The 27168-nt window shown below is 32.5% G+C and overlaps 3 protein-coding genes and 2 pseudogenes across 4 annotated transcripts; 2 read left to right on the plus strand and 3 right to left on the minus strand.

The window, feature by feature from the left end:
* Positions 1-5526: 5526 nt before the first annotated feature.
* LOC146925380 (cytochrome b561 and DOMON domain-containing protein At2g04850-like) lies at positions 5527-7411 on the minus strand. The gene has a single exon (XM_085710317.1). It carries the CDS (start codon positions 7319-7321, stop codon positions 5993-5995), a length of 1329 nt encoding a protein of 442 aa, XP_085566443.1. The 5' UTR covers positions 7322-7411; the 3' UTR covers positions 5527-5992.
* A 3494-nt stretch (positions 7412-10905) lies between these two features.
* LOC146925381 (uncharacterized) lies at positions 10906-11426 on the minus strand. The gene is made up of 2 exons (XM_085711967.1): positions 11226-11426; positions 10906-11091 (listed from the first exon to the last, which is right to left on the minus strand). The coding sequence occupies exons 1-2, from the start codon at positions 11424-11426 to the stop codon at positions 10906-10908; spliced, it is 387 nt and encodes a 128-aa protein (XP_085568093.1).
* Positions 11427-13150: 1724 nt separating this feature from the next.
* LOC146925382 (putative F-box protein At3g16210) lies at positions 13151-14679 on the plus strand (annotated as a pseudogene). Its single transcript, XR_015010481.1, has one exon. The product of XR_015010481.1 is annotated as a putative F-box protein At3g16210 (transcript).
* A 3501-nt stretch (positions 14680-18180) lies between these two features.
* On the plus strand, positions 18181-19632 carry LOC146925383 (putative F-box protein At3g16210; annotated as a pseudogene).
* A 1920-nt stretch (positions 19633-21552) lies between these two features.
* On the minus strand, positions 21553-23958 carry LOC146925384 (putative E3 ubiquitin-protein ligase ARI7). The gene is made up of 2 exons (XM_085710318.1): positions 23102-23958; positions 21553-22783 (listed from the first exon to the last, which is right to left on the minus strand). The coding sequence occupies exons 1-2, from the start codon at positions 23795-23797 to the stop codon at positions 21848-21850; spliced, it is 1632 nt and encodes a 543-aa protein (XP_085566444.1). The 5' UTR covers positions 23798-23958; the 3' UTR covers positions 21553-21847.
* Between the last annotated feature and the right edge of the window lie 3210 nt (positions 23959-27168).

Raw genomic sequence — 27168 nt, forward strand, 5'->3', positions numbered from 1 at the left:
TTAAAATGGGGTACGTAATACGTATATTATATTATATTACACATTTATTTATAATAATATTACACTTATAACAATGAGCTACTAAAGAAATTACGTGGAACGGTGAGGGGTGGGGGTAAAAAAATCTCAAACATAGTGAGGGCCATATGGCACACTCTTCTCTCAACGTGGGTCTGTAACAGTGATACCCTTATTTGCTCTCATGGGAAATAAGAAAAGATATGTAAGTGGTAGAGAGAGCAGAGAATATCTAATCTAATAGCATGAAAGTAAGTTTAAATAAGAAGGAATAAATATCGAATTATCTTTCTAGTTTCTACTCATCTTTTTACATGCCTTTAATTTGTCTTACTTCATACATGTTTAAGATTTTCAAAAGAATAAAATAAAGGCCAAGACTATGTGATTGTTCGGATTAAATAATAAAAAAGTTAGTGATAAGTGTTTGTGCAAACCCCCATTTTGATCATTGAAAGTGTCATACAGTCAAACTAATATTTTGATTAAAAAATATTATTAAAGAGTTCTCAATTGTTATTTTTTGACCGGTTAATTTAGTTGAGTAAATCCTCATATTGTGGTCCCTAAAAGATAGTATAATTTTAGATTGAAATTATTCACTCTACACACATTTCTCTTTCCTACCGTTTGATGTTGGTGTTGTTAGTCTTTCTTTACAAGGATTACTTCAACAACGAATCTATGGATTCTGTTGGACTTACTCTTTGAAGAGGATGTGTTGCAAAATGTGAGGGTTCATGGTGATTTGTATAGCATGATCAAAATTGGAGGTTGTGATTTGTTTACGGGTGATAATTGACTCATGGTCTCTACTACCTCCAAATTTTTTCTTGTGTTTTCCCCTCTAATTGGTGAAGATAGAGTGAAGAAGAGGGAGACAAATGGAAATAAGAGATGACATGATCACCCTAATTAGGGATGTGGATATACAACTTAGTGTATGAGTTTCACTTTGAAATTAATAATTAAGTAAGAATTCATTTTCCCTCAAAAAACCAAATAAGAATTCATTTAGACGATGTCATGTCACCAATTGAGTTGCCACACAAGTATCCCACTTGTCATTTGATCAAAATTTACCTTCAAAATTCATTTTGAAACTCATGAGTGGAATAAGATTAGGTTTCTTAAATTATTCAGTATCTCATAAATTATTTTTAAATTCTTGGGAATGCTAATATGCGCACACTTTAATTTTAGAAGGTGTACATTAGCATCCGACACATATTTACTTTTGACATAAAATGCCATTTATCTTTTTTTAATTACCAATAAGTATATATCCTTTAAGTAATTTCTCACCCACATCAATAGTTTCTCTCTCTGGAAAAATTCTCCTCATGCGCCCACTCATTTAGTGTTGTGATGCCGTCGCCATCGTATTCCGTCGCCATATTCTATTTTACTTTGATCGGAAAATATACAGATTTGTTTTTGGTTATATATATATATATATATATATATATATATATATATATTGTGTCTCATATATTTTAATTGAAAAATATTAATAATTATTTAGTACACAATAATTAATTGGGACCTCTATGGTGCACTCATAAATTGATGTATATCGATACACTTTTTTTCCTAAATTAATAAGTTAACAATAAATTTAATAAAATAAAGAAGTATTTCTCAACTTTTATATTTTTAAAAAAATCATTCATAACAAAAAATATCATTTTATTATCTATATGAATCATATTAAAATCTGTACATTTCATGGTAAGAAATAATCAATATTCACTATTAAAATTTAGATATTATAAATCCTCTAAAAAAAGACATAGTTATTATAATTGCAAGATAAATTTTTTTCTTTCAAATTTTTTTTATTTAACTATTAATTTAAAAATCAATTGTGCCGATACACTTGAATTTTCGACTATAGAGTAAAAATTGTTTTAACTTTTGTTTATTATGAGTAAAAATTGTTTTAACTTTTGTTTATTATTTACTCCCTCCGTCTCAGTATTATTGACATTTTAGAAAATTAAAAAGGTAGCAAAATATTAGTCGTTTTGTGTTTTCTATGTAGAATTAAATCACTTTTTCCAACTTTGCCCTTCTTACCTTTTACTTCTCTCTATTTGTACGTGCATGTTTCTTCTTTGAAAAATGTAATCTTGAGCCATGTGTGAAGTAAGTACTCGGCTACGATTATGTTAACAATGTTTATCTCACCTTTGTAATTAATGTGACTTTTAATCTCTCCAATAATTTACCTTTAAATAAATGTGACTTTAAATAATAATAAAAATAAGGAAAATGTTAACTTGTGCCTTCAAGGCACAAGTTAATGATTCAAATATAGAAAAAATTTATTGGAATGTGTGCGTTGCATTTAATATTTAACTTTTTAATCATTTAAATGCACAAAATTTTAGAAAAAGTTTCCTTTTTTAAGTTTCTTAACATGTGCCCTAAGGGCACAAGTTAACACTACCCTAAAAATAAATAGTGAGGTTAGTTTAGTAAAATTAGTATGTTTGTTGACTAATTTATTACATTTCTTAATTTGTGTGTAAAAACCTTAAACGACTATTATTTAGAGACGGAGGGAGTATCTAACTTTACTTGGTCAAAGGCTGAATTTATCAAAAACATTGATCTTGTCAACAACAACGTTTTCAATATGTCTCCTATAATGATGCTTAAACTTCCTAATTATTAGGATCACATATCATCATCATCACCACTTATCACGTTTTTTTTTCCTTCTTTCTTTCCTTCCCTTATTTTTGGGCTTATAAAAATACGTGTGTTTATGGTCTTTCCATCGTAAGAACACTTTTTTAACACACAATCTTTACATAGTGAAATTGATTACACGCAGACAACAGGACACACAACAACAAATCAGATCCTCTCTTCCAATTTTCCATTCATGGTTGCATCTCTTGTCTCTATCTGATTCAAGCCGTTCTATTACCTCTATGATGATTCATACTGGAGAATGACATGTAGTTGCAGATTTTGTTTGAGCTAGTTTTGAAAGATATTGATCAAGCGGTATCTAGAGCCAAATTTGATAATGATAAGTTTCTTATGCACTATTTTTACTTTACTATGAGTCATTGTAAAAATCTTTCTCTTCATTATGTCAATTTAGATAATTCTATGTCAAATTTAGACAACAAATCTTTCTAGCAAACACATTATATCCTTAAACCGTATTTAACACAAATGTTTTGAGGCAATTTCTTCGTTTGCAACATTAATGAAGTTGTAGTCCCGTTAGAATTGTTTGCATGGTCTTGTTTTTAATTTGTCGAGCACATTGGTGGATGCAACTATAGATCTTATAAATTAGAAATTACTATTCTTGAATTAAGAATTTCTTAGTATTGGATTGAATCTTTGCTCTTAAACTATAAAAAGCTTGTCCCTAAATGCAACTGACATTGTGGCTTGAAACTTGAATCAATTGCCCTACTTAACAAAATTATATATGCAGAATGAATTTTTATTTAAAATGAAAAATTTACCATATCTTCGTTGGTTTTGTAAAATTGATCATTGTAAATGACATGCTTTCATTTTTGAAATATTATTAACATCAACGCAATGCAACTCTATAGATGATGCTATTTCACTAGTGAGTTTTAAAGATTTAACGCAACTCCCAAATTGTAAAAATTTGAGTATCATGTGGCCCAAAATTTGCAAAACCTCTTGTCGTTATATGCTGTACTACGTTTCTTACTTTAATTTTCCAGCAATATTCCCTAATTTAACATCCAAAGTTTCAAAACTTTGAACATTAAGTCCTCAAATCATGCTTTGCCAATCTTTCACTATAAATCAACCCTTCTTGCCAAACATGATTAACCAAACTCATGTTAAGTTGTAAACTTGCAAAATCATTGTACTACCGTTTACATGCATCCCCGAAATATTGTAAACCGGATAACTAATATTATGTAACAAGTTATAACTTACTATTGAAGACATATAAACTTTGAAACTTTCATTAGAAGTTTTAAAGCATACACGTCTTCAATAACAAGTCATCATTTGTTACAAGATGGTAATATTAGTTTTTTGGTTTACAATACATTTTGGGATCCATGTGTACGGTTCACAATATTTTGCAAGTTTTTAACTTTCCCATGAGTTTGGTTAATCATATTTGTCAAGATGAGTTGATTTCTAGTTGAAGATTGACAATGCATGATTTGACGGAAATTAATATGCAAAGTTTTGAAACTATTAGTGGAAAATTGAAGTCGTGAGTAACTATTAGTTTTGAAACTATAAACATTACTCTTGTTTTTTTTTTTCTTCATTATAATTTAGGTGATCATCTTTCTTTTAATTGATATTATAACATTAATTGATATTGCTATAAAAAATTGATATTATAACATTAAAAAAACGGACGACTAATAAACTAATAAAAAATGTTAGTATATTTGTTTCCTCTCTCTATATGCAACTTTGTCATCGGTTATTTTGAAGAGTTCTTCCCCACTTTTAAGTTTACCAGATTTCAAATTAACTTTTCAACTAGTATATTCATTCCAATTTAGAAAACAACGTGTGTTACCCTCCTAGTCGCCCCGTAAGTTCTAAAGGTATAATATTTTCAATAGTTCTTTCTCTATCGACCTCGTTTCCTTTTATTCTAATTTTGATTATTCTTCCATTGAAGCTTTAAATATAGATCTTCTTGCAACCTTCAGCTTGAACCTTTAGAGTTTTTTGCTAGAAAAAAAAGTTAAGGTAAGGGCACTTGTCTGGACTATGATTTATATGAAAATGATAGGTTATAATGTTGAATTTGATATGCTGCTTGATTTAATGGATGAGTGAAAATATTTATTTTGTTTTTATTAATTTATTTGTGGTTGATAATTATAAGAATTGGTGAGTTGCAATTTTGTTAAAGTATGTGATTTGATGATTATGTGAATCTTGATGATTGATGATGTGTGAAATGGGAAAATGTTGAGTTAAAATGATTTTTTTGTTGTGCATGTGATTTAGAGGTTGTGAGAAAGTTTATTAATTTTATGTGGTTTAAGTGTCAAAAAAATAAATAAAGAAAGAAAGAGTGCATAGATGCATATCATTGCATTTGATGGATTATTAAGTGTCAAATGAGGCGATTCAATGAATTTTTAAGTGTCAAATGAGACGATTCAATGAATTATTGTCAAGAGCCAAATGGGGCGATTATTATTATATATGTCAAATGGGACGATTATTATTATATATGCCAACTGGGGCGATACACGGATCATGGTCTATTTGCATTTCATGCATATGCATTAACACTGAGTCTTGGGTTGTGTTTTGTTCTTATAGTATATTTTAGAGTGATGAATATTTTGAAGGCTTAAACACATTTTTCACCCGTAAATTTCAAAGTGTAGCGATTTTGGTCCCCTTTTGAAAAAATGACAAAAGTGATCCATGTTTAACTTCTTTTGCAAAACCTCAATTTTGACCCGATCAATGCAAGCAATGATGCTACGGTTATGTTACCGAGATACCAAATTGTGTAACCCTTTTGGCTTTGAATTTGTACCACTTTGCTACAAATTGTTGTCTCAAACCTTGATTAATTAACAAAAAACTACTGGCCTTAGATATGTGATTCATACAGATATGATACAAGAAAATCAATTGAACATTTAAGTCCATTTAGGATACTAGCCTCAGCCTGTGCTTCAAAATCTATAAAAGTCTCCCAACCAACTTGTATTGGGTACAAATGCAACAGACCAATGTGACAAAAATATATATGCATGTATTCTCAAAAATTGAGATTAGACACCGTTAAAATACTATGCAGTCAATACATCACGTGGTCACTATGGTCAACAAGTCTTCACTGTCAGGTCAAGATTGCATGGTCCGTGTATTTTTAGCTTATATTTGAAATATAGAATCGAATAGTCTGATGTTGATCGAATGACTAAAATATCTGGTTATGATATTTTAGGCAACCATTGTTGCTCTCTCAAATGTGGATGCCACTACTCCCTTTGTCAGAACTAGTTCCAATAAGTCCCTCTTTCCTCATTTTCTCTTCCTTAGATTTCCTACAAAAAATAACCCAAGAATTGACCTCCAAAGCAATAGAAACACCAATAAGAGTAGAAAGCCCTAAACAATAACTCAATTTGGCATAAGACCTACTAGCACCAATCACTTCAAACCCTTGAAACACATTCACAAAGCCAAGAACCACACAAGAGTAACCAACAAAATGGTGGTAAGATTTCCAATACTTCCTAAACTTGTTCGTAGTATTTGGTCTAAACAACAATGCCAAAGTCTGCAAAGCTCCAAGGCAAAACACCGCTATTCCAAGCTTCCTATGGAGTCCATACTCCACTCCCGGTGTCATTTTCCCGAGTTGAATACCAATACCAAACCCAACGGTTCCAAGAATGAAACCAAACATTTGTATTCCTGCATGAGCATAGAACCATGCAGGGCCTAATGTCTGAAAGTGTCGAAGATAACGTGCTGTTATCGCTCCCGTAGGTAAAAGTATACCCCAAGAGACTGCATTTAGAACACCATGAATCACTCTTAACATTGTGAGGTCAGTGTGTTGAGATGATGAGGATGATGAACCTGACAAAACATCAAAAGTGGCAATAGAAGATAGATCAATTGATGTTGTTGGATGAATGGTTGGTGAGTAGCCTTGAACATAAAGACCTCTATTCCAAACAAGGTGGATTTTGGTTTTATTCGACTCGAGTTTAAGTTTGGCGTAGATTTGAATAGGCGCACCGTTATGAATGGTTGCCATTTTCCCACCATACATGGCTGCAGAGGAAGAGAGGAGGTTAATATTATCAAAGGGTTGAGAGAGAAGTGGTGATTTTTGGAGTTTTACAGTAGTGTCAAGGATGAAAGGTAGAAGAACTATTTGTCCTGTATTTGGGTCTGGAAATGATATCAAGGCATTAGTTCCTGTCATTTGTGGTGAAGTAGGGTTGATGCCAAATCCAACCCAACCAGAAGGTGAAATGAAAGTACCAAAGAAGATTAGTTCTAAGGTGGAGCTGTGAGGGTGGAAAGTCCATGCTATTGAGGCTTGTTGTGTTGGAAGGTTCATGCATTTTTGAAAGGTTTTAGTGGAAGTTTCTGTTGTGCAATGAGATGAGAAAACAATGTGAGGAAAGAAGCATAGGGAAAGTGGGAGGAGGAAGAGATAAACATGAAACATGGTGATAGATGTTTGCAGTAATGGATGTTTGCTACTAGCTATCTTTTGTAAAACATTTGTGTTTTCAAATGATGTCTTTAGGGGTGAAAAGTGTGAATGTGTCATAATTGATTTTGAGGGAATTTAGTTTGTGCTTAACTTTGAAGGAAAGCCATTAGTAGTCTATCTATGCGTTTGGTGGAGATTTATTAAAAAAATAAAAAAGAGTGGACTCTATAATAAGAATTGATGTTTTTGGCTTATTATGATTGGTTAGAATTCATAATCTAACAATATAAGAGTACAAGACATTACGGTCTCATAGAAGATACTCTTGTGTCTAGTGGGGCTATTCCTTTTTGTGGTAGATATGATTTTTATAAGATATTGCAGATTGACGTCTGAATATTGTGCTTGGCTTTGAAGCTATGTCATAATCATATAAGTTATGACATTATAATTTCAGCATTATTTTTGTTTTCTAATAATTTATAATTATAGATAGTTTTTATACAATATTGTTTTTTTTTTTTGAGAGATTTTATACAATATTGTTTTTTACTGAAAGTTTTGGCAAATATAAAGAAAAAAAGTACATATAATTTTTTTGACAGGTATGACAATAGGATTATAGGACACCTTCAATAAAAACTTTTACCTAAAAACTATAATTAAATAAGAAAAGCCTCTAATGTAAACAAAGCAGTTATAGTATAAACAAGTCCCAAATAAGAAAATCATGAGTCACAGAAAAAAGTGCAAGGGCCACAGCAATTATGAAATCAGCATGCTTGTGATAATTACTTTTGGCTCATTGAGTTTTTCATATCAGAAACACCTAATCTAATACTTTCATAAAAAACAATCATAAGTAAACTAAAGTATCACTATTTCACTATCCAAGTCTCAACACTTTTTTGTAGGATTCAAAACAGCCATGTTCACCAAATCCTAATTTAGTTAAAATTGTTGAATGTCAGTTTTGGCACATGATACAAATAAGTAGTCCACAATAATAAAGTCCAGTTTCCAAATATTTTGGCTAGTTAATGAACAATTGAGAGCCAATAAGTTACTAAAATAGATACAAAATTCTTTCAAAAAAAAAAAAAAGATACAAAATGATTTCTGGGTTTGCTTTTAATTGATTACATATTGTTGCTTTTATATTTCTTTTACACGTAGAGAACTAATAATTGATTCATACCCACCCACATACAAATTGAAAATTGAACTAAAAAAATGTATACTAACATCATAAGATAGTATGATCTATGATGTTGTCTTAAAATCGAGAATACTAACATAGGATAATAGTTGGTTATTATACATATGTAAGAATTAAAAAAAATCTAGTCTATAGCTCATTGGCATAGTTTATAAGCTTGTTTGATCGAATGAGATGTTAGGCTTCGTTTAGTATTGTCAACAATCTAGCTTATAGTTTATTGAACTACTTCCTCCCTCTCATATTAAATGACATATTTGACAATGTGCATTATTGACCTGATATAATTTGACTATATTTTTTTTATTAATATACAAAGATAAATAATATCATATAAGAGGTTGGATCCGTCTCGATGAATATTTTTTAAAATATTAAAAAATACGCATTGATATGTGCGACATGGTCAACTGTATGAGACGGTGGGGGTATCTTACAACCCTATTTTTTTTTTTGGTTACAAAAAGTTTAGGTGGATTCGGCTCCGGTCACCACCAGGGTCAGGGCACGCCTCCGGGCCCAAAGGACACTTATAGAGGTACTTACAGATCACCCACCAACACTGCCCTCACATCGGCTGGTTACAAAAAGTTTAGGTGGATTCGGCTCCGGTCACCACCAGGGTCAGGGCACGCCTCCGGGCCCAAAGGGCACTTATAGAGGTACTTACAGATCACCCACCAACACTGCCCTCACATCGGCAGAGGGAATCGAACACACAACCTTCTGCAAGGAAGTGGCCCGTTCCTTACCAACTGAGCCAACGTGTGTTGGTATCTTACAACCCTATTTGAAAAAATAAGATGTGTTTGGTAACAAAATTATTTCACTAGCTTATACTAGTATAGCACTACCAAAAAAAGCTTATACTAGTATATTTTATTAAAACATTATTTTAAGTGGTGTTTATAACTTATAACTTTTTATATTTACTTTCATTTTTAACCTTTTAACTAGCCATTATCGTCTCAACCATGGGTTTAATCTGAGTTTCTTCATCTTGAAAATCTGAGTGTTGAGACACACATGAACTCATATAACGTACATGCACGTGGTTTAAATTTATGTGAACCCTTAAATTCTAAATTAAACAACGTGTGGTTCCCGAAGAAAAAAACGAATTCGCAAAAGAAAAAAAAGAGGACTCATAAAATCATCACTGAAAAACTAAAAATTGGCTCATGTCAAATGTTAACTTGTGCCCTTAAGGCACATGTTAAGAATTCCACTAATAGAAATTATCTATTGAAAATTGTGTTAATTTATTGCTCACAATGTTTAATATTAATTTTTTTTCATTAAATTCTTACTATTAATGGAATGAAATTAATGCTTAATATGTGCCCTAAGGGCACAAGTTAACATGACCCTTTAATCTTTAATCTTTCCATTGAGATTGGTTAACATATGCATGATTTCTTGTGAGTGAGAGGACGTGAAGATTTAGAGTGATAAACAAGAAAGGTTTTTGAAATGTTTTCAAAAAAAGAAAAAAAAGAAAGGTTTTTGAAATATTTACATGCATGAGAACAATTTCAATATTGTTATCATTAAATTAAAGTTTACTTTTAATTAAGGGTTTTTCTAACATGTGCAATTTTTTAATAAATAATTGTTCTTTTTCAATAAAAACTTATTACTTTTAGTTTCTTTAACATGTGCAATATTGCACATGTTAGACAAACCCTTTAATTAAAATTGAATGTAACTGGATATTTTTTTTTTTTTTTTTGCAGAGGTTCAATATTTTATGTGAACCTAAATTTGGGGCCACATTTAAAAAAAAAGAAGTACCTAAAGCTTATATTTTTTATGCGAGTCTAAAAGCTAGTTTTTTTTTTGGACAAAATAAAAGATATTTATTCATTCAAATTGAAAGAGTACAACAATATAATGCAAATTCGCTAAAATCAAAAAGGATGAATCTGTGAACAGGCTCACAACATCCATGTTAATAGCATAAAATGGCAAAGTACAAATGCCTACACATATGACTATATTTAAATCTCCGGAATAACCATGTTTCCAGATCTGTAACGTGGATGACGCCAAAGTCATTGATTGGATCTGCACTGGATCGAAGCTGATCTGACAATCTGAAGCGATCAAATACCTGAGAGAAACAAGAAAAACAAACAACGTCGCACAAAGACGACGAACAACCAACGTCGCACGAAGACGACGAAATCACAAAATAAAACGAAATAGATGTGAAAATCACTTATTTCAATAAAAGGGAAATAGAAAAACGAGTTAGAGGGGTGATTTTGGGTCAAAAATTGACCCTAAATCACCCCTTTTGGTGGATGAAGGAGAAGAAACTAGGGTTTTTGTGACGGTTCACAAGAGAGAAAGGAAAAAGAGAGAGAGAGAGAGGTGGGATGAGTCTAAAAGCTAGTTATAATAAGTTCTTTTAATGATGTCAAATATTATTTTTTTTTATTACAAAGAGGGCTAAAAAGCCCGGAAGGAGAAAAAAAAACTACACAGAGATAAAACGAGGGACATAAACCCCCAAAGCATCAGCTACTACCAAATGACTAAACTGAGTCAGACAAGACTCATAAAAACAAATATTTGTATGCAAGGAACATCCAAGATCAGCTAAAGCATCTGCACACTGATTTGTTTCTCGATAAGAGTGACGCACCACAACTTCACAATCCATCTGAAGAAGATGAGGAATCTTTACAACTAAAGAACTACCCATTATACTTCCATTTTTATTACTGTTAAGGGTATTCACCACCAAAGAAGAATCAACCTCCACCTCTACAGCTTGAACCCAACCTTTTGACATACCACAACCCTTTCATACATTCCCCACAACTCTGCCATGTAAGCGCTACATTTCCAAATTCTCTTCGTAAAACCTCCCAACCACTCTCCATCACTTCCTCGAATAATACCACCACAACCAGCTATGCCATTATCCTTGCAGGATCCATCAGAATTTAACTTAACCCAACTATTCGGAGGTGGTTTCCAGCCAACAAAGACCATTTCCCGATGCGGACTAGTAACAACTCTACTAACTTTATCAGCATTTTTATAATCTTTAACAAACTTCAAAACATGGGTAGTTGGAGAAGCCGATCACATAAAAGTGTCATCATGTAATTCTTTATTACGCCAATACCATAAACAATGTCAAATATTGTTTTTATTGCCGTGATGTCTCTTCTATTTTAATGGAATTTAATTACTAACCCTTTTTCCTTCACAACTGTTAACCTTTTTGTTAATAACTAGCGTTAGTCGGACACTCCTTGTCCATCTGTCCCGTCTTCTTATTGCACTAATGCATGTAAATTACGAACAATAATTTTCTAAAATTTTGATTGAATTTATTTTGATTTTGATTAAAATTATAGGTAGATAATAAATATTTTGCACTTTCATGTTATAACAAACTATATTTATCTTTTTTAATGATACCAACAATATATTAAATATAATATCTTTTAAAAAAATAAAAAACAATATAATATAAATTCGGATCTTTTTGAATGACATCAACAAAATAGCATTCTCATAGTCAAATTTGTGAAAAGGTATAATTGGAAGGAGAAATAGTCAGCCCAAAATAACTTATTTTCTTTATAACTAGTATAAATTTATATTTTTATTGTAGTAGTGTTTTTCTTTGAGGTTATTTTTTTGTCAAGTAGTCTAATAGCTAGAAAATTCACTTTTTTAAGGTGAATAAGTGAGGTGTCTGAGATTCGAACCCCAACTTTTGCATATATTATATATACATTATGCAATGATCATACCGACTAAGTTAAACTTACGGAGACCTTGGAAGCTTTTATTGTAGTTCCGTCGTTTCTATTTTAATGAGATTCAATTTGTTTTTAATTAATATTTTAAATAATAAAGTAAAGAAGATAAAATGATTTTTTTGAACGAAAAGAAGATAAAAATTTGAATATAATAGTTGTTTTTTAGGGAAAATAAAATATTAGTTTAATTGAAGGATAAAATTGAAAAAAAAACTCCATCCAAAAACTGTTTTTTCCAATCTTTATATGTACATATATGTATAGATTTTTTTTTGATAGATAAAGTTTTTTTGTCAAGTATGATTAGAAATTATCTTTTTTTTCTTCTAAATTTTCCTACAACCCCGCATATATTATACAATATCTCTACCAACTGAGTTAAGCTCACGAATGATATATATAATTTATTTTATTCCTTAAAGAAAGAATATAGAATTTTTTTCTGTTTAAATAAGATTTTGTTTAGACAAGTGTTTAAATAGGATATTAAAAAAAGATTATTCCTATTTTAGTGGAACTTAATTAAATATATTAATTAAAATAATTCGTCAAATACACTAAACACTTAAGTTATATCATTGTTTTTTTATTTTAACCAAAAAAATATCATTGTTTTTTAGTGAACAAATCTTTGTACTTATCTTTTAATTGACACTATTTTACTTATCTACGATCACACTTTTTTGTATACTTAACACTTAAGTCATATCATTGTTTTTTTTTTTTAAGGAAAGTCATATCATTGTACTTAACAATTACGTTTTTTCTTGACAAATACTTGACAATTAAGTTATAAATAATAGGCTGCCTAAATAATATTTGTATACTTAACACCTAAGTAATATAATTGTATTTTTTTTTTGACAAGTCATATAATTGTACTTAACACTTAAGTTATAAATAATATGATCTTCTCTCCTCTCTCAATTCTATCTACTTATTCTACGTATTCTTATTCTAATATTTTCATATTTTCACAACAAAAATATTACTTTTATTTTTATAAACTCATTCTCAGTGGCTGAAACGATACTTTTACGTTTCCTTGGGTTTCCATTGGCTTGATCTCATATGCGCTTGGTTGGTTGCTGCTTGAAATTCAAATTGCAGCTTGCAATATTCGTGAAATCATGATGGAAAGATTCGTTGCCGTGGTTTCGACAAATGAGACTGCAAAGGTAATTAAGAGTCAATATATACATGATGATATTGCTTTCTCTATTCTCTCAAAATTACCTATTAAATCTTTCAAACGATTTGAATGTGTGTGCAAATCATGGTCTCTATTGTTTGATAACCCTAATTTTGTTAGTGCATATGGCAAGAGTTTCTTAACAAAAGATCAATCTTATTATAATGATACATCTCTCCTACTACATAAAACTATTCATGAACCTTGAGATGGTTATTATTGGGAAGAAACATTTGAGTTATATTCTGTTTCTGGTGAGCGGTTTGGAAATAGGGTCAAATTAGATTGGCCAAGGCCGCTTCCAGATTATGATTCTGGTTTTAATATTTTAGGTTCTGGTAGCGTTAATGGAATTCTTTGTCTCCTTTGTACATTCATGATGAATACTATATTATGGAATCCTACTACTAAGGAATTTAAGCTCATTCCACCCAGCCCTTTAAAATCTGGACCTCACTGGCAAGTTTGGGATGATCATAAAGCTTTTGGTTATGACCGTGTCAAAGATGACTATAAAGTGTTACGCCATTTAGGATTTTCACAAAAGGCAGATTGTGACCCCGATGTGCTTCCCTGGGAAGATATATCTTTCGACTCCACAATATGGGAGGTATATAGTCTAAGAAGTAACTCTTGGAAAAAACTTGATGTTGATATGGATCAGGAGGCCATGGGTTATATACAATTGTACATGGATGGACTTTCTCATTGGATGTGTAAGAGGTGGGAAACAAATGATGAAGCATATTTGTTGTCGTTTGATTGGGGCAATGAGGTTTTCCTAACAACACCCACACCTTCATACATGGATGGTATTTTCGATAATGTGTGTAATTGCTTGGTGCTATTAAATGGTTATGTTTCTTTGATCTTAAATTACAAAGAGACAGATACATTACACATTTCAATTTTAGGCAAACTTGGTGTAAAAGAATCATGGACTAAGATCTTCACTGTAGGGCCCTTACCTTGTCTCGAGTATCTTATCGGAGCGGGAAAGAAGGGTGAGATGTTGGTCGCAATAAAAAAAGACGGTGAAGATGTTTACGGAGAACATGCTTGGTTCGATTTAAATACTCAAATGATTGAGGACCTTGGTGTTAATACATATGAATTTGCTTGTAAGTTAATGATTCATAAAGAAAACTTTCTTCCATTGGAAAGAAAAAGTATTTAATTTCTTCTTATTTTCACCCAAGAGGTGATTGCTGTTATTAGGATTTTACCATGTACTGAAAGTGGTTTGTCAATTATTAATATCATAATTATTATCAAGAAATTTCTAGCTTATTTTGAAGCTTTACTCTCGTTCTTTATGTTACCTTACCTGATTTTTCTTTCATTTGTAATAATGATCTTTTGATTTTATTGAATGGCCTCTACCATTAAGTACAAATATCTTATATTTTTAAACCTTAATAATCTATTGAGCAAGATATCCCTGGTTAAATTTCATTACTTCCTATTTGCAATATCTATGCCTAGGCCTAATTGGTTCAAACACTCTTTTTAAACCATTCCTTTCATTAGGTTGTGCATGAATCCAAAGTTCAAACAAACACATTTCTTGTTTCTGTGATGTGTTTGCGGCAATGTACTCTTGATTGGTAGATTTTATATTAACCTAGAATGTCATTGGTGTTTGGCCTAACCTAGAACGTTTCGTGCTATGAATTATGCCAAGCCTGTTTTGTTTCCTTCACAACTCAATTTATATATTTCTCAGTTCTCAATTATTTCCGCAGCATGTACTTGTGACATATATTTGGTATAAATACTTATATTGTAATCGCCGATAATTAAAATATATTTTTGATCATTTATAACTTTAGTGGTGTAAGTCTTTGTGAGCTTAGCTCAATTGGTAAGACAATACATAATACGAACAAGTTTAGGAAGTATTGGAAATCTTACCACCATTTTGTTGGTTACTCTTGTGTGGTTCTTGGCTTTGTGAATGTGTTTCAAGGGTTTGAAGTGATTGGGGCAAGTAAGTCTTATGCCAAATTGAGTTATTGTTTAGGGCTTTATACTCTTATTGGTGTTTCCATTGCTTTGGAGGTCAATTCTTGGGTTATTTGCTGTAGGAAATCTAAGGAAGAGAAAATGAGGAAAGAGGGACTTATTGGAACTAGTTCCGACAAAGGGAGTAGTGGCATCCATATTTGAGAGAGCAAAGATGGTTGCCTATAATATCATAACAAGATATTTTAGTCATTGGATCAAGATTAAACTGTTCGTCTTCACTAAATCAAATTTCAAATATAAGCTCAAAATATAGACCGCACAATTTTGACTTCATAGTGAAGATTTGTTGACCGTAGTGACCCCACAAAAAATATTGAATAATTTTATTTGTGTTGAATCAAATGCACAAGGTACGAGAGATAAATTATTGAATGATTGTTTAGTCATATATTTAAATAGACACGTATTTTGAAGTGTGAAAAATTGTAATATCCCACTCGTTAGTTATTGGAATATTACCAGTCGAACGTATCAGAGGACAAATGATCATGGAATTCAACTACGACGGAGAATGTTTTATCAGGTAATGTCAGTTAAGCACGAGTTTGATCATCTGTGGCAGGATAATGCCATTTAAGATCAAAATCGTATTTACATGCTAAGGGTATATAAGTGGTTTGTGTCACAAACATTTCATTATCCTTGGAACTTTCTCTCTCTAGGTTTGAGAACTTGAGGTTTCTCCTCCTTCTCTCCAAAGTATGTCGCCCTCCCTCTCTTCTCATATCCTTTCCTAAGATTGTTTCCAATCAAGATCAAGGTTTAGCATGTTTTACAAGATCAAAGAGGGAGTTGAGGTTGTGTGAAGAAGGTAGTAGCTTGAAGATGATTCTTGGAGCAAGATCAAGCATGCTAGGGCTTGGAGTGTTAAGAGGAACTTGAGGATTGAAGCTTGATATTCCAGAATCATAAGTGAGTTCTATAGATAGTTTTCCCACCTTTGGGTTGTGTAGATTCTTGTGAGAATTATGAATTATGTTATGTGGGAAATGAGAACCCTAGTGCCCCTTTTTGCCAAATCTTGTGATGTAGGTGTTAAAATTGCCATGCAATATGTTTATTATTGTCTATATATGTTGCTGGATGTACATGGTGCATTGCAGGATAGAATTGGAAGAGTTTTGGGTCAAAAATGCTAGATCTGCACCACAGACCCGAAGAAACTCGCTATTAGCGAAATATTTCTCTAATAGTGAAATCTCCCAGATGAATTTCGCTAATAGCGAAATGCCACTGCCTTGCCAACTTTTATTTGGCTTGTTGGCTCATCTTGGGGCCGGTTGTGCATTCCGAAGCCTTTCTTACATTGATTTCCAACTTCATAACCCCGAAACTATATCTAAGCAATGCACATAACATCAAACGATTCATGAAATGAAAATCATGACAATCTTAGCATGTACGACAAGAATGATCAAGTAAGTATTTTACCGCTAATCGGGTAGATCACGGACCCGTGGTAAATACGCAAGCATGTTTATGTTAAACCCTTTTATGTATGTATAAGATCAAGACTATAAGCAAGATGTAGGTGTCATGTCTCTTGCTATCCACGCCAGGGGGATGCAAGAGGTTCACGCCAGGGGAACGGGATAAGCTCCACAAGGGGGGCCCGCACGACACTGAGGGTGTCCGATGTACCTTAGCTAGGTTTTCATCGGTCATGTATGGATTGTACTCGGGGTTACTCCACTCGATAATAATGTTTGTTCAATACTAACCTCTAACATAATGAATGAATATGACTATGTATGATTACGATATGATCAAGAAAATGATATGTTGTTAGACATATACAGGTTTATGTAATAGAGCAAGCTATGAAGTTATACCGTTGACGACCTTAGGTTTTCCCCGATCGTCCGGTTTAGGATCGTGTCATGAGTATGTTATGTTAGGACTTGATGCTTTAAGCGTAACTTTACATAGCGGTCTTAGGTTCCCTTTAACCGCCATGACACGTACAATGTAAGTCAAGACTTATATAACAAGTTAAGGTGAACCTACGACGAACCTAGTATGCACGACCGTCTAGGCATGCATGATCCACACACGTATAATCAACCGTCAGGTTGTATTGTAGACACGTGGTGACCATAGGTTTTTACCGAGGTTACCTATTGCCTAGGATTAGGTAGAACTCACTCAGACATTATGTCTCATCGCAATCCTTATTTGTTTCAGATCAGCAGGTTGATAGCAAGCTGGAAGCCGGATGGATATTCAGCAAGTGTTCGTTCGTACCCGCTGCTGGATGATATGAACTTTAAGGATGTATCTTTATATGTTTTGGACGAGTAGTATTGTACTGATGATTGTACGAACGCGTATTGTTGTATATAATATTCATTCGAAGTTTTTATATATATTGTAAATTTTAATGTATCCAGTACTAAAGATAATACACATGCTAAACTTTCTAGATACGTTTAGTGTGGGCGTTACAAAAATGGAAAAGATTATACATCAATTTTAAAATATGAATACTCACGAAATAAATATAATCCATAGATGATTATATAATTGTACTTTTTTTTGGGCAAAAAGTCGTATAATTGCACTTTAACACTTTTTTTTTATTGTAAAAAAAAAACACTTTTTTTTTTTTGGTACAAATTTGTACTTAACACTGAAGTTATAAATAATATAATCTTCTCTCTTCTCTCTCAATTCTCTCTACATATTCTTATTCTAATATTTTCCTATTTTCACAACAAAATATTACTTTTATTTTTATAAACTCTTCTCAGTGGCTGAAACGATACTTTTACGTTTCCTTGGGTTTCCATTGGCTTGATCTCATATCCGCTTGGTTGGTTGCTGCTTGAAATTCAAATTGCAGCTTGCAATATTCGTGAAATCATGATGGAAAGATTAGTTGCCGTGGTTTCGACAAATGAGACAGCAAAGGTAATTAAGAGTCAATATATATATGATGATATTGCTTTCTCTATTCTCTCAAAATTACCTATTAAATCATTTAAATGATTTGGATGTGTGTGCAAATCATGGCCTCTCTTGTTTGATAACCCTAATTTCGTTAGTGCATATGGCAAGAGTTTCTTAACAAAAGATCAATCTTATTATAATGATACATCTCTCCTACTACATAAAACTATTCATGAACCTTGGGATGGTTATTATTGGGAAAAAACATTTGAGTTATATTCCGTTTCTGGTGAGCGGTTTGGAAATAGGGTCAAATTAGATTGGCCAAGACCGCTTCCAGATTATGATTCTGGTTTTAATATTTTAGGTTCTAGTAGTGTTAATGGAATTCTTTGTCTTAGTACATTCATGATGAATATTATATTATGGAATCCAACTACTAAGGAATTTAAGCTCATTCCCCCCAGCCCTTTAAAATCTGGACCTCACTGGCAAGTTTGGGTTGATCATAAAGCTTTTGGTTATGACCGTGTCAAAGATGACTATAAAGTGTTACGCCATTTAAGATTTTTTCAAAAGACAGATTGTGATCCCGATGTGCTTCCCTGGGAAGATATATCTTTCGACTCGAAAATATGGGAGGTATATAGTCTAAGAAGTAACTCTTGGAAAAAACTTGATGTTGATATGGATCAGGAGGCTATGGATTATAAACAATTGTACCTGGATGGACTTTCTCATTGGATGTGTAGGAGGAGGAAAACAAATAATGAAGCATATTTGTTGTCGTTTGACTGGGGCAATGAGGTTTTCCTAACAACACCCACACCTTCATACATGGATGGTATTTTCGATAATGTGTGTAATTGCTTGGTGCTATTAAATGGTTATGTTGCTTTGATCTTAAATTACAAAGAGACAGATACATTTCACATTTCAATTTTAGGCGAACTCGGTGTAAAAGAATCATGGACTAAGATCTTCACTATAGGGCCCTTACCTTGTCTCGAGTATCTTATCGGAGCGGGAAAGAAGGGTGAGATGTTGGTCGCAAAAAAAAAAGACGGTGAACATGTTCACGGAGAACATGCTTGGTTCGATTTAAATACTCAAATGATTGAGGACCTTGGTGTTAATACGTATGATTTTGCTTGTAAGTTAATGATTCATAAAGAAAACTTTCTTCCATTGGAAAGAAAAAGTATTTAATTTTTTCTTCTTATTTTCACCTAAGAGGTGATTGCTGTTATTAGGATTTTACCATGTACTGAAAGTGGTTTGTCCATTATCAATATCAATAATTATTATCAAGAAATTTCTAGCTTATATTGAAGCTTTACTCTCGTTCTTTATGTTACCTTACCTGATTTTTCTTTCATTTGTAATAATGATCTTTTGATTTTATTGAATGGCCTCTACCATTAAGTACAAATATCTTATATTTTTAAACCTTAATAATCTATTGAGCAAGATATCTCTGTTTAAATTTCATTACTTCCTATTTGCAATATCTATGCCTAGGCCTAATTGGTTCTAACACTCTTTTTAAACCATTCCTTTCATTAGGTTGTGCATGAATCCAAAGTTCAAACAAACACATTTCTTGTTTCTGTGATGTGTTTGCAGCAATGTACTCTTGATTGGTAGATTTTATATTAACCTAGAATGTCATTGGTGTTTGGCCTAACCTAGAATGTTTCGCGCTATGAATCATGCCAAGCCTGTTTTGTTTCCTTCACAACTCAATTTATATACTTCTCAGTTTTCAATTATTTCTGCAGCATGTACTTGTGACATATATTTGGTATAAATAGTTATGTTGTAATCACCGATAATTAAATATGAATATTGCTATTTACAGCGAAATTTTTTTCCACGAATCATTCACGAGTCACTGTTCACTTTGATATATTCCTAAAACCAATTTGATTGGTGAATTGTGCTTCGGGATGAGTTCGGGACAATATCTCTCCCGTTGAATAGCATTGCTCTTAAAATATATTTTTGTTCATTTATAACTTTTGCAGTAGTAAATCACATTGTCATCTTTAAGACACATTTACAATTTCCATTCAGAGGAGTTGGAAGGTATTGAAGCATGAGGCTGCAAAGTCAATGAAGACTGAAGTGCATTATTGGAGATTTGATTTCATCACATACATGTTGCAGTTATATATTATAATCCATAATACTTTCTAGATGTGTAATATTCTGTTTTTTTTTTTCTTAATAAACCAAGATGTGTAATTTTCTATTGTAATCGAATAATCCAACATAGCAGCTTGTCCTATATGGTTTGGAGATTTTACATATTAAACTAGTGCAGTTTGTTCTCATCAAACTGAACTAACTTGAACCAAAGCAGTTTGTCCTATATGGTTTGGAGATTTTACATATTAAACTAGTGCAGTTTGTCCACGGAATTGCTTATAATGACTCAATAATGACTTTCGTATTTTGACATATACAACACTAACATGTAGTTTGGCGAATAATAGTTAATATGAATTTGTGAGATTTATAACCATTTTTTAAGTTGATTTTCTAAAATATAAAACGAACTATAAAAAAAAAAATACAATGTATCAAGATATATGTAACGTTTTTTATATAAAAAAAATTAAACATCAAACATATGTTTTAGCCAAAATTTATTAGATTATAGTCTAATTAATCCTTATATTTAAATGTTTATTTTGTATATATCCAATTTGAACATTTTTTAGTGTTGGAGGAGGATACTTCTAATTTAGCTGGTGTCCCAAATTAAACTTATAATTCCCTATGGAGAGAGGTGCAAAATAATTGCAGCTTGTTATAACCAAACTCCCATGAAACAAAGATACAAATCCAACAAAACACACCCCAAAAAAGACAAACTTAATGAAAACAATGACACCAACTAAATCAAAATCAACATAACTGGATGCGAAGAACAAGTCGTGGTCACACAAAAACGAAAGACACAAGACACTCACATATCTCCTCAGACAACACAAACCAAAATGTACCACAAATTCAAAAGAACATACCACATATTGCTAACTGAACAAAAGAAACAAATTCAATTTTCTTCAACAGAACAAAAGTCGCAAATTTGTACCAATCATCCAAAAAACAACGCAAATGTTTTCCCAAAATTTTTGAGAACTCAATAACGGAAGCGAAACCATAGTTCAAGATGGATCAAACAAAGCTCTTGATACCATGTTAACAATCTAGGTTTCCGAGACAATAACAAAACAAAGACGACGGTTAGGGTTTCATAGAATACTAATAGCTTAGCATTACAAAAGGTACAAAAGAATGTAAATAAAACCTAATGGACTCTAAATTAACAGACCCAATAACATAGCCCAATAAATAACTTTATTATCTAAGCCTTTGAGTAGTGGCAGATCCGACGTTTGCATAGGTACATTGCTCACAACCACTCATTATTATCAGTTATTCTGCTGGACACGGTAGCTCGATTTGTCCCCTTTCCTCTTCCGCTTCTTCCCTTATTGCTCCCTGCGACATATTTTTTTTTAACTCGTTGCTTTGTTTGTAGCAGCTCCATTACTATCCACATCACATAAACCATTCTCTAATGCACTAACCAAATTCTTGAAGAAGTTTTTAGTCACACTAGTTAATCCAGCTAGTTTTGAGCGAAAATCGTTGAATTCTTTAGACGGGCCTTCAGTACTGAGGAATACTTGGAGTTCCTTTTCCGCGCATTGATGAAGTCTCTCCAAACTTGATTCTGCCTCACCTTGCAAGTACTCAAAGAACTGCTTTTTAGCATTCTCATGCTCTGCTAAATAGTATCCATATGCGTATGTCCACTTCAATACCCGCCTACACTCAACTATTTGTAACCAAGCCTCAGTTATGAACTTAAGGTCTACTTCAGCTTGACACTGTGTGTCACGAAGCTTCTCCATATGAACAATTTGCATCTGTTGTAGATTCGCAAGAGCTTTTTGCCTTGAAGATTGGTTGCTAGCCCACCGCTCATAATAATGTGTATACCTCTCCAATGAATTCTTTGCCATTTCTCTTATTCTTTCAGTTTCATCATAATCCCCCTTTATTTTAGAGTTTTCATAACGATTGCAAGCGTTGTAACCGCCAGTGTTTCTACCATGGTCTGACCATGCACCAAGGCATAGCCAGCAAAATTCAAATTTGCAAGGTGGAGTACATGTCATATGCATGCACCCTAGGTTTTTTTCGATCGGTCTCTTGCACTTGGGACACGGCTTTGAGTTAGCAAGTATCCAGTTCGTGTTTTCTGATTCTGAACTGTTTTTCAAAATCCATTTCGACACTGTGTCACAATCCACTGGACGGTGAGCCTCTTCAGTGCAATTCCAGCAAAAGCTATATGAACAGAGGCAAGATACGTCATAATTTTCACCACCACCACCAGTATCAAAATTAACTGCATATTCACAACCAGGAGCAGGACACCACTTGGTCTAAACAGAACAAAGAGATAAGAAGAAATAAGATCGTTATGAATTGTATAACAACAATGGTATAATCAGAATCCATGCAAAATAGAGGCAAAGATACAAATTAACTTATAACCATGCAAAATAGCAATGACTAAATTAAAAGACGGTTGGACAACAACAAGTGATACTAATGAAGCACACATCACACAATTTTGGAATTCACCAACATGCAATGAATTATTATGAATGCATGGCAAAAAGAAAGCCAACTTATAGATTATACACAGATTGCACGTTTACTATCATTATCAATGTCTAAGTTGAATATCTACGACATACCTTTTTATTGTCTTCAATGTAAGATCTAATAAGGTAACGGTCATACTTCTCTCTATCTTCAGCAGATGCTAAAAGATTAATCATATCTTGATCAACAGCAGCACCACAAGCGGGATCAGGGCATCTCAGCATCAAGCATCCCGGACCATCGTTAATTGAAGTGCCAATATATCCTCCCCAGCATGAAAAACAGTATGGATGACCGCAAGAAGCAGTGTGAATCTTAGAAGGACGATAAGCTTCAAAACAGATGCCGCAAGTAAGCTTTTTAGCATTAGGATTCTCATAAACTGGCTTCTCCAACAAGCCAACTTTTCTCCTGACTCTATCTTCGTCAGCAAACCAAGCTTCATTAACATTACCGACATTCCAATTATAATGACGAAGTAGGATGCTTGCAGCAACTGGTGGTATGGAAAGAACTGCTGCGACCCTACTGATATCATCTTCCTGCCGTTCCCGGATATCTGATTCTTTAAATACGATAAAATTTAGCTCAGCCCTTGGAGCAAGGTCAGAATCATCGGCGCCAACATCAAATTCATCATCATCAGCATCATTATTATCATTATTATCATCATCATCATCGTAGTCGTCGCTGTAGTCATCCATGGGAGCATCTTCGGTTTCACCACCGTAGAAATCGTCATCGAGGGATTCAACATCGTTGGCATCGTGCATATCATCATAACCCATGGAGAAAAAACCCTAATCGAATGAATTTTGGGGAAAGCGGTGGGTAGAGAAAATCTAGGGCCCAGAATTAGGGGTATTCGGGAGAAGAAGTGTTATGTGTGTAGCTTTATGGTTTTTTTCTTCTCCTAAACGAATGCGAAGGAACTGTATAAGCTGATCGATTTTTTTTTAGATCGAACCCTGCCGCATAAATTATGCAATGTCACGGGGACATATAAATTGATGGAATAATATAAATTTAGTTCAACTTTTTTTTTTTGTTACAGTTGTTGTAGAAAATAAAGAAAAAAAAAGTTGGATAGAAATTGAATGCATAAATATTTATATATAGTAGATAGTAGTGTGTATCTATATATATTACTATGAAAAAGATTTGAATAGATAATTGGATGAGTTTGTTTAGATATTTATGTAAAAATAAAATAAAAAATTATATTTGGTTTGTTGAGATATATGCAAAATAAAATAAGAGGAAAATTGAATGCATATGGTGATGCCACTTGTAAATTGCGCTAATAAGAATAATATTATTTTTTTAGGGAAAGAATTCTTACACACACACATACTAGCGAAAAGATGGGTGAGTGCCCATCTTGGTCGTCTTTCTTTCCAACGTTTGAAAATTATGAACAACGTTTTTTTTTATGAAATTTTGATTTTGATTAAAGCTAAAAATATAAATGTTTTTTTTTCTCAAGTTATAACAAACCAAACTAACCATGATTATCTATATCAATGACATCAACAATATAACAAAAAATATAATCTAAATTCTTTATTTAATGACAACAAAACAATCTATATTATAGAAAAAATTGTTTAAGGGTATAATTGGGATAATGCAATAGTAAGTATAAATATATTCATCTAGTTTGTTACACTTTTTAAATGATAAAGGAAAAAAAATTGGACATATATATACTCATATTGTGTTTGTTATACTTTTGTTTTAATATTTGAATTTACTCATATATTTAATATATATGCGATTTGTATTGAAAGTTCAGAGTAATTTTGAAAAGAGAAAAAGTCAGAGTCTAAGAGAGTCAAAACATGTTATTTTCGTTGTATATATTATTGATATAGTAGATTTGAAAGAGAATCCCCAGGTGATTCACAATCATTTTTTTTTGAAGAGACTAAAATGAAATATATTACCACAACGAAGGTCTTCCTAGCACAAGGTGTGCGGAGGAATAAAAACCTTAATGTCGATACAAAATAAAATTACAAACAAGGCAAAAATCCTCACCACAGAACAACCCGAAAACAATACAATAATTAGCCTATTCACAATCATTTTTGTTTGAACTTCTACGTGATTCACAATCTTTAGGAGTCTTGCAACATGTTTTAGGCCTTGTTTGAATTAACTTATTTTAGAGCTTATGCAAAATAGCTTATACAAATAAATATGTTTTTTATGTATTATTTATAAGCTTGTTAATGTAGTTTATGAAAAAACAGATTATGAAGGTACAACTTTCGTTAGTAAGAACTTATGAATTAACATAAAAACTTATTTATTTGCATAAGCGTATTTTTATAAGCTCAATTCGAATGGGTTTATGTCTAAGTTCTAGCATAAGTTGACTCTGGTAAGTATTATTGAAGATATTATCTCAATATGGACAAAGCAATGTTTATTTTCGGTCCGAAAGTGTCCTTCTGTACAAGTGCCGTTTTTAAGAAATTGAAAGGTAGCTCTCTATAAAGAATTTGAACTTCAGTGAAACTAAGATTGCCATGACTATTATATACTATATTCGCAAATGACAATGCAAAACATCCTGATTAATTTTATAATAGCATATAGATTTTTTTAGGGAATATAATAGTTTATGGAAGTAAACCATATTTTCTGATTTTCATGAAAACAAAAGTAGGAGAATTTTTTCTTTTTTTGAACAGCATATAATATTAAACAACCCGGCATAAGGTGTGCTAAACGGGAAAAAACAATAGGAAATACAACCGACTAACAAACAAACCCAAAAACCGAATAACCCCCCTTACAGAACTAAACTAAATATCTCCGCGCTATGTCACGCTTCAGCTGTTGGCCATCCCTCCTCCGAGTAGTTTGTTGATGAAGGTTTCAAAAAATTGGTGTGGCCAGGAAATGCAAAAGGGAATTTTACCGTAGAAGCTACTAACTAAATGATGTGTTCTCATTCTAATGTAGGTGCTAATGTGGTTTGCTGAAAAAATTTCAGTGCTACATATATCAGAAGTGTCGGTGCTACAGAGATAATTCATGACAGTCATAACTAGCTATTGAAAATCAATACAAGATCAACTATACTAAAAGAGTATTACTATCCATATGATCCATCATGTTGCGAAATTCTGATGACTCACCCAAAAAGATAGATGGATGGATGTAATAAATGTCTCTTTTGGAACTATGTTTTATTCTCTTGTAAAAGCTTCTGAACAATCAAAAAAAATCAAAAAAGCTTCTCAACATCACATCTACAAGCAAAATAACAAAAAAAAAAAAATCAAAACCTAGAGAACAGGAATACAATGAGTAAACCACTAAATTAGTCCCTTACTTCGTACCACGATTTCAAATAGGTCCCTGAAATTATGAATATTTCAAAAAAGGTTTGTTACACTATTGAACTGTCAAGATGATCCCTATGTTTAACCATTCATTATTACTTAGATCCCTATATCAATTTGGTCCTTATATTTAACCAATTTAACCATTTACCACCAATTTAGTCCCTAGCATACTCTCAGAAGTTTCGACGGAGTCACACACCTTTTTAAAATATTCATAATCTCGATGACCTATTTGAGAGCACCCCACAAAGTCAAGGACGAATTTGGTGGTTTGATCGTAACATTACACATTGATGAAAGTAAAGGATAGAGTGAGTGACCTAATCTGGGAACATGTGTTTCATTGCAAAGTGTTAGAACATCCTTTCTGACCGACAAATCGGAGCCACAGAAGCTGTGAAGAACATAGAAATTAAACAAAAATGATAACTACGACAAATCATAATTTGATATTAGAAGAGAACGGACTAGTTGGAATCTGAAAGAGAACAATGATTTTTGAATCGATCGATGAGGATAAAGAATCGCATTTTCTGCTTTTTGTGATTCTAATTTCATTCTCTTTCCCTTCATTTTCCGCCACTCTTCTTCTTCTTCTTCAACTTTCAATTTCATTTTCAAGGATTTATGAATTTAAAAGTTTATGCAAACACGCGCTAAAATTACAGTTAAGCACTAGAAAATTCAAAGGAAAATGGATTTGAATCTTATAAGCACTAGACCTCAGTCAAAAATGTGTTGAAAATTGTTGTATACACATGTGGTTTGGCTGAGAAACACAAGTAAAAGACGAAAATACC

This window comes from Medicago sativa, chromosome 5 (assembly GCF_051527215.1).
Source record: "Medicago sativa cultivar Bolivia chromosome 5, Bolivia_mono, whole genome shotgun sequence".
In the NCBI taxonomy this organism is placed as follows: Eukaryota; Viridiplantae; Streptophyta; class Magnoliopsida; order Fabales; family Fabaceae; genus Medicago; species Medicago sativa.

Coding starts and splice junctions, on each gene's coding strand:
- LOC146925380 (XM_085710317.1), bottom strand. CDS start 7,321: ATGACACATTCACACTTTTCACCCCTAAAGACATCATTTGAAAACACA.
- LOC146925381 (XM_085711967.1), bottom strand. CDS start 11,426: ATGGTCTTTGTTGGCTGGAAACCACCTCCGAATAGTTGGGTTAAGTTA. Junction 11,092..11,225: donor GAATGTATGAAAGGGTTGTG/GTATGTCAAAAG, acceptor CATCTTCTTCAG/ATGGATTGTGAAGTTGTGGT.
- LOC146925384 (XM_085710318.1), bottom strand. CDS start 23,797: ATGGGTTATGATGATATGCACGATGCCAACGATGTTGAATCCCTCGAT. Junction 22,784..23,101: donor ACATTGAAGACAATAAAAAG/GTATGTCGTAGA, acceptor TGTTCTGTTTAG/ACCAAGTGGTGTCCTGCTCC.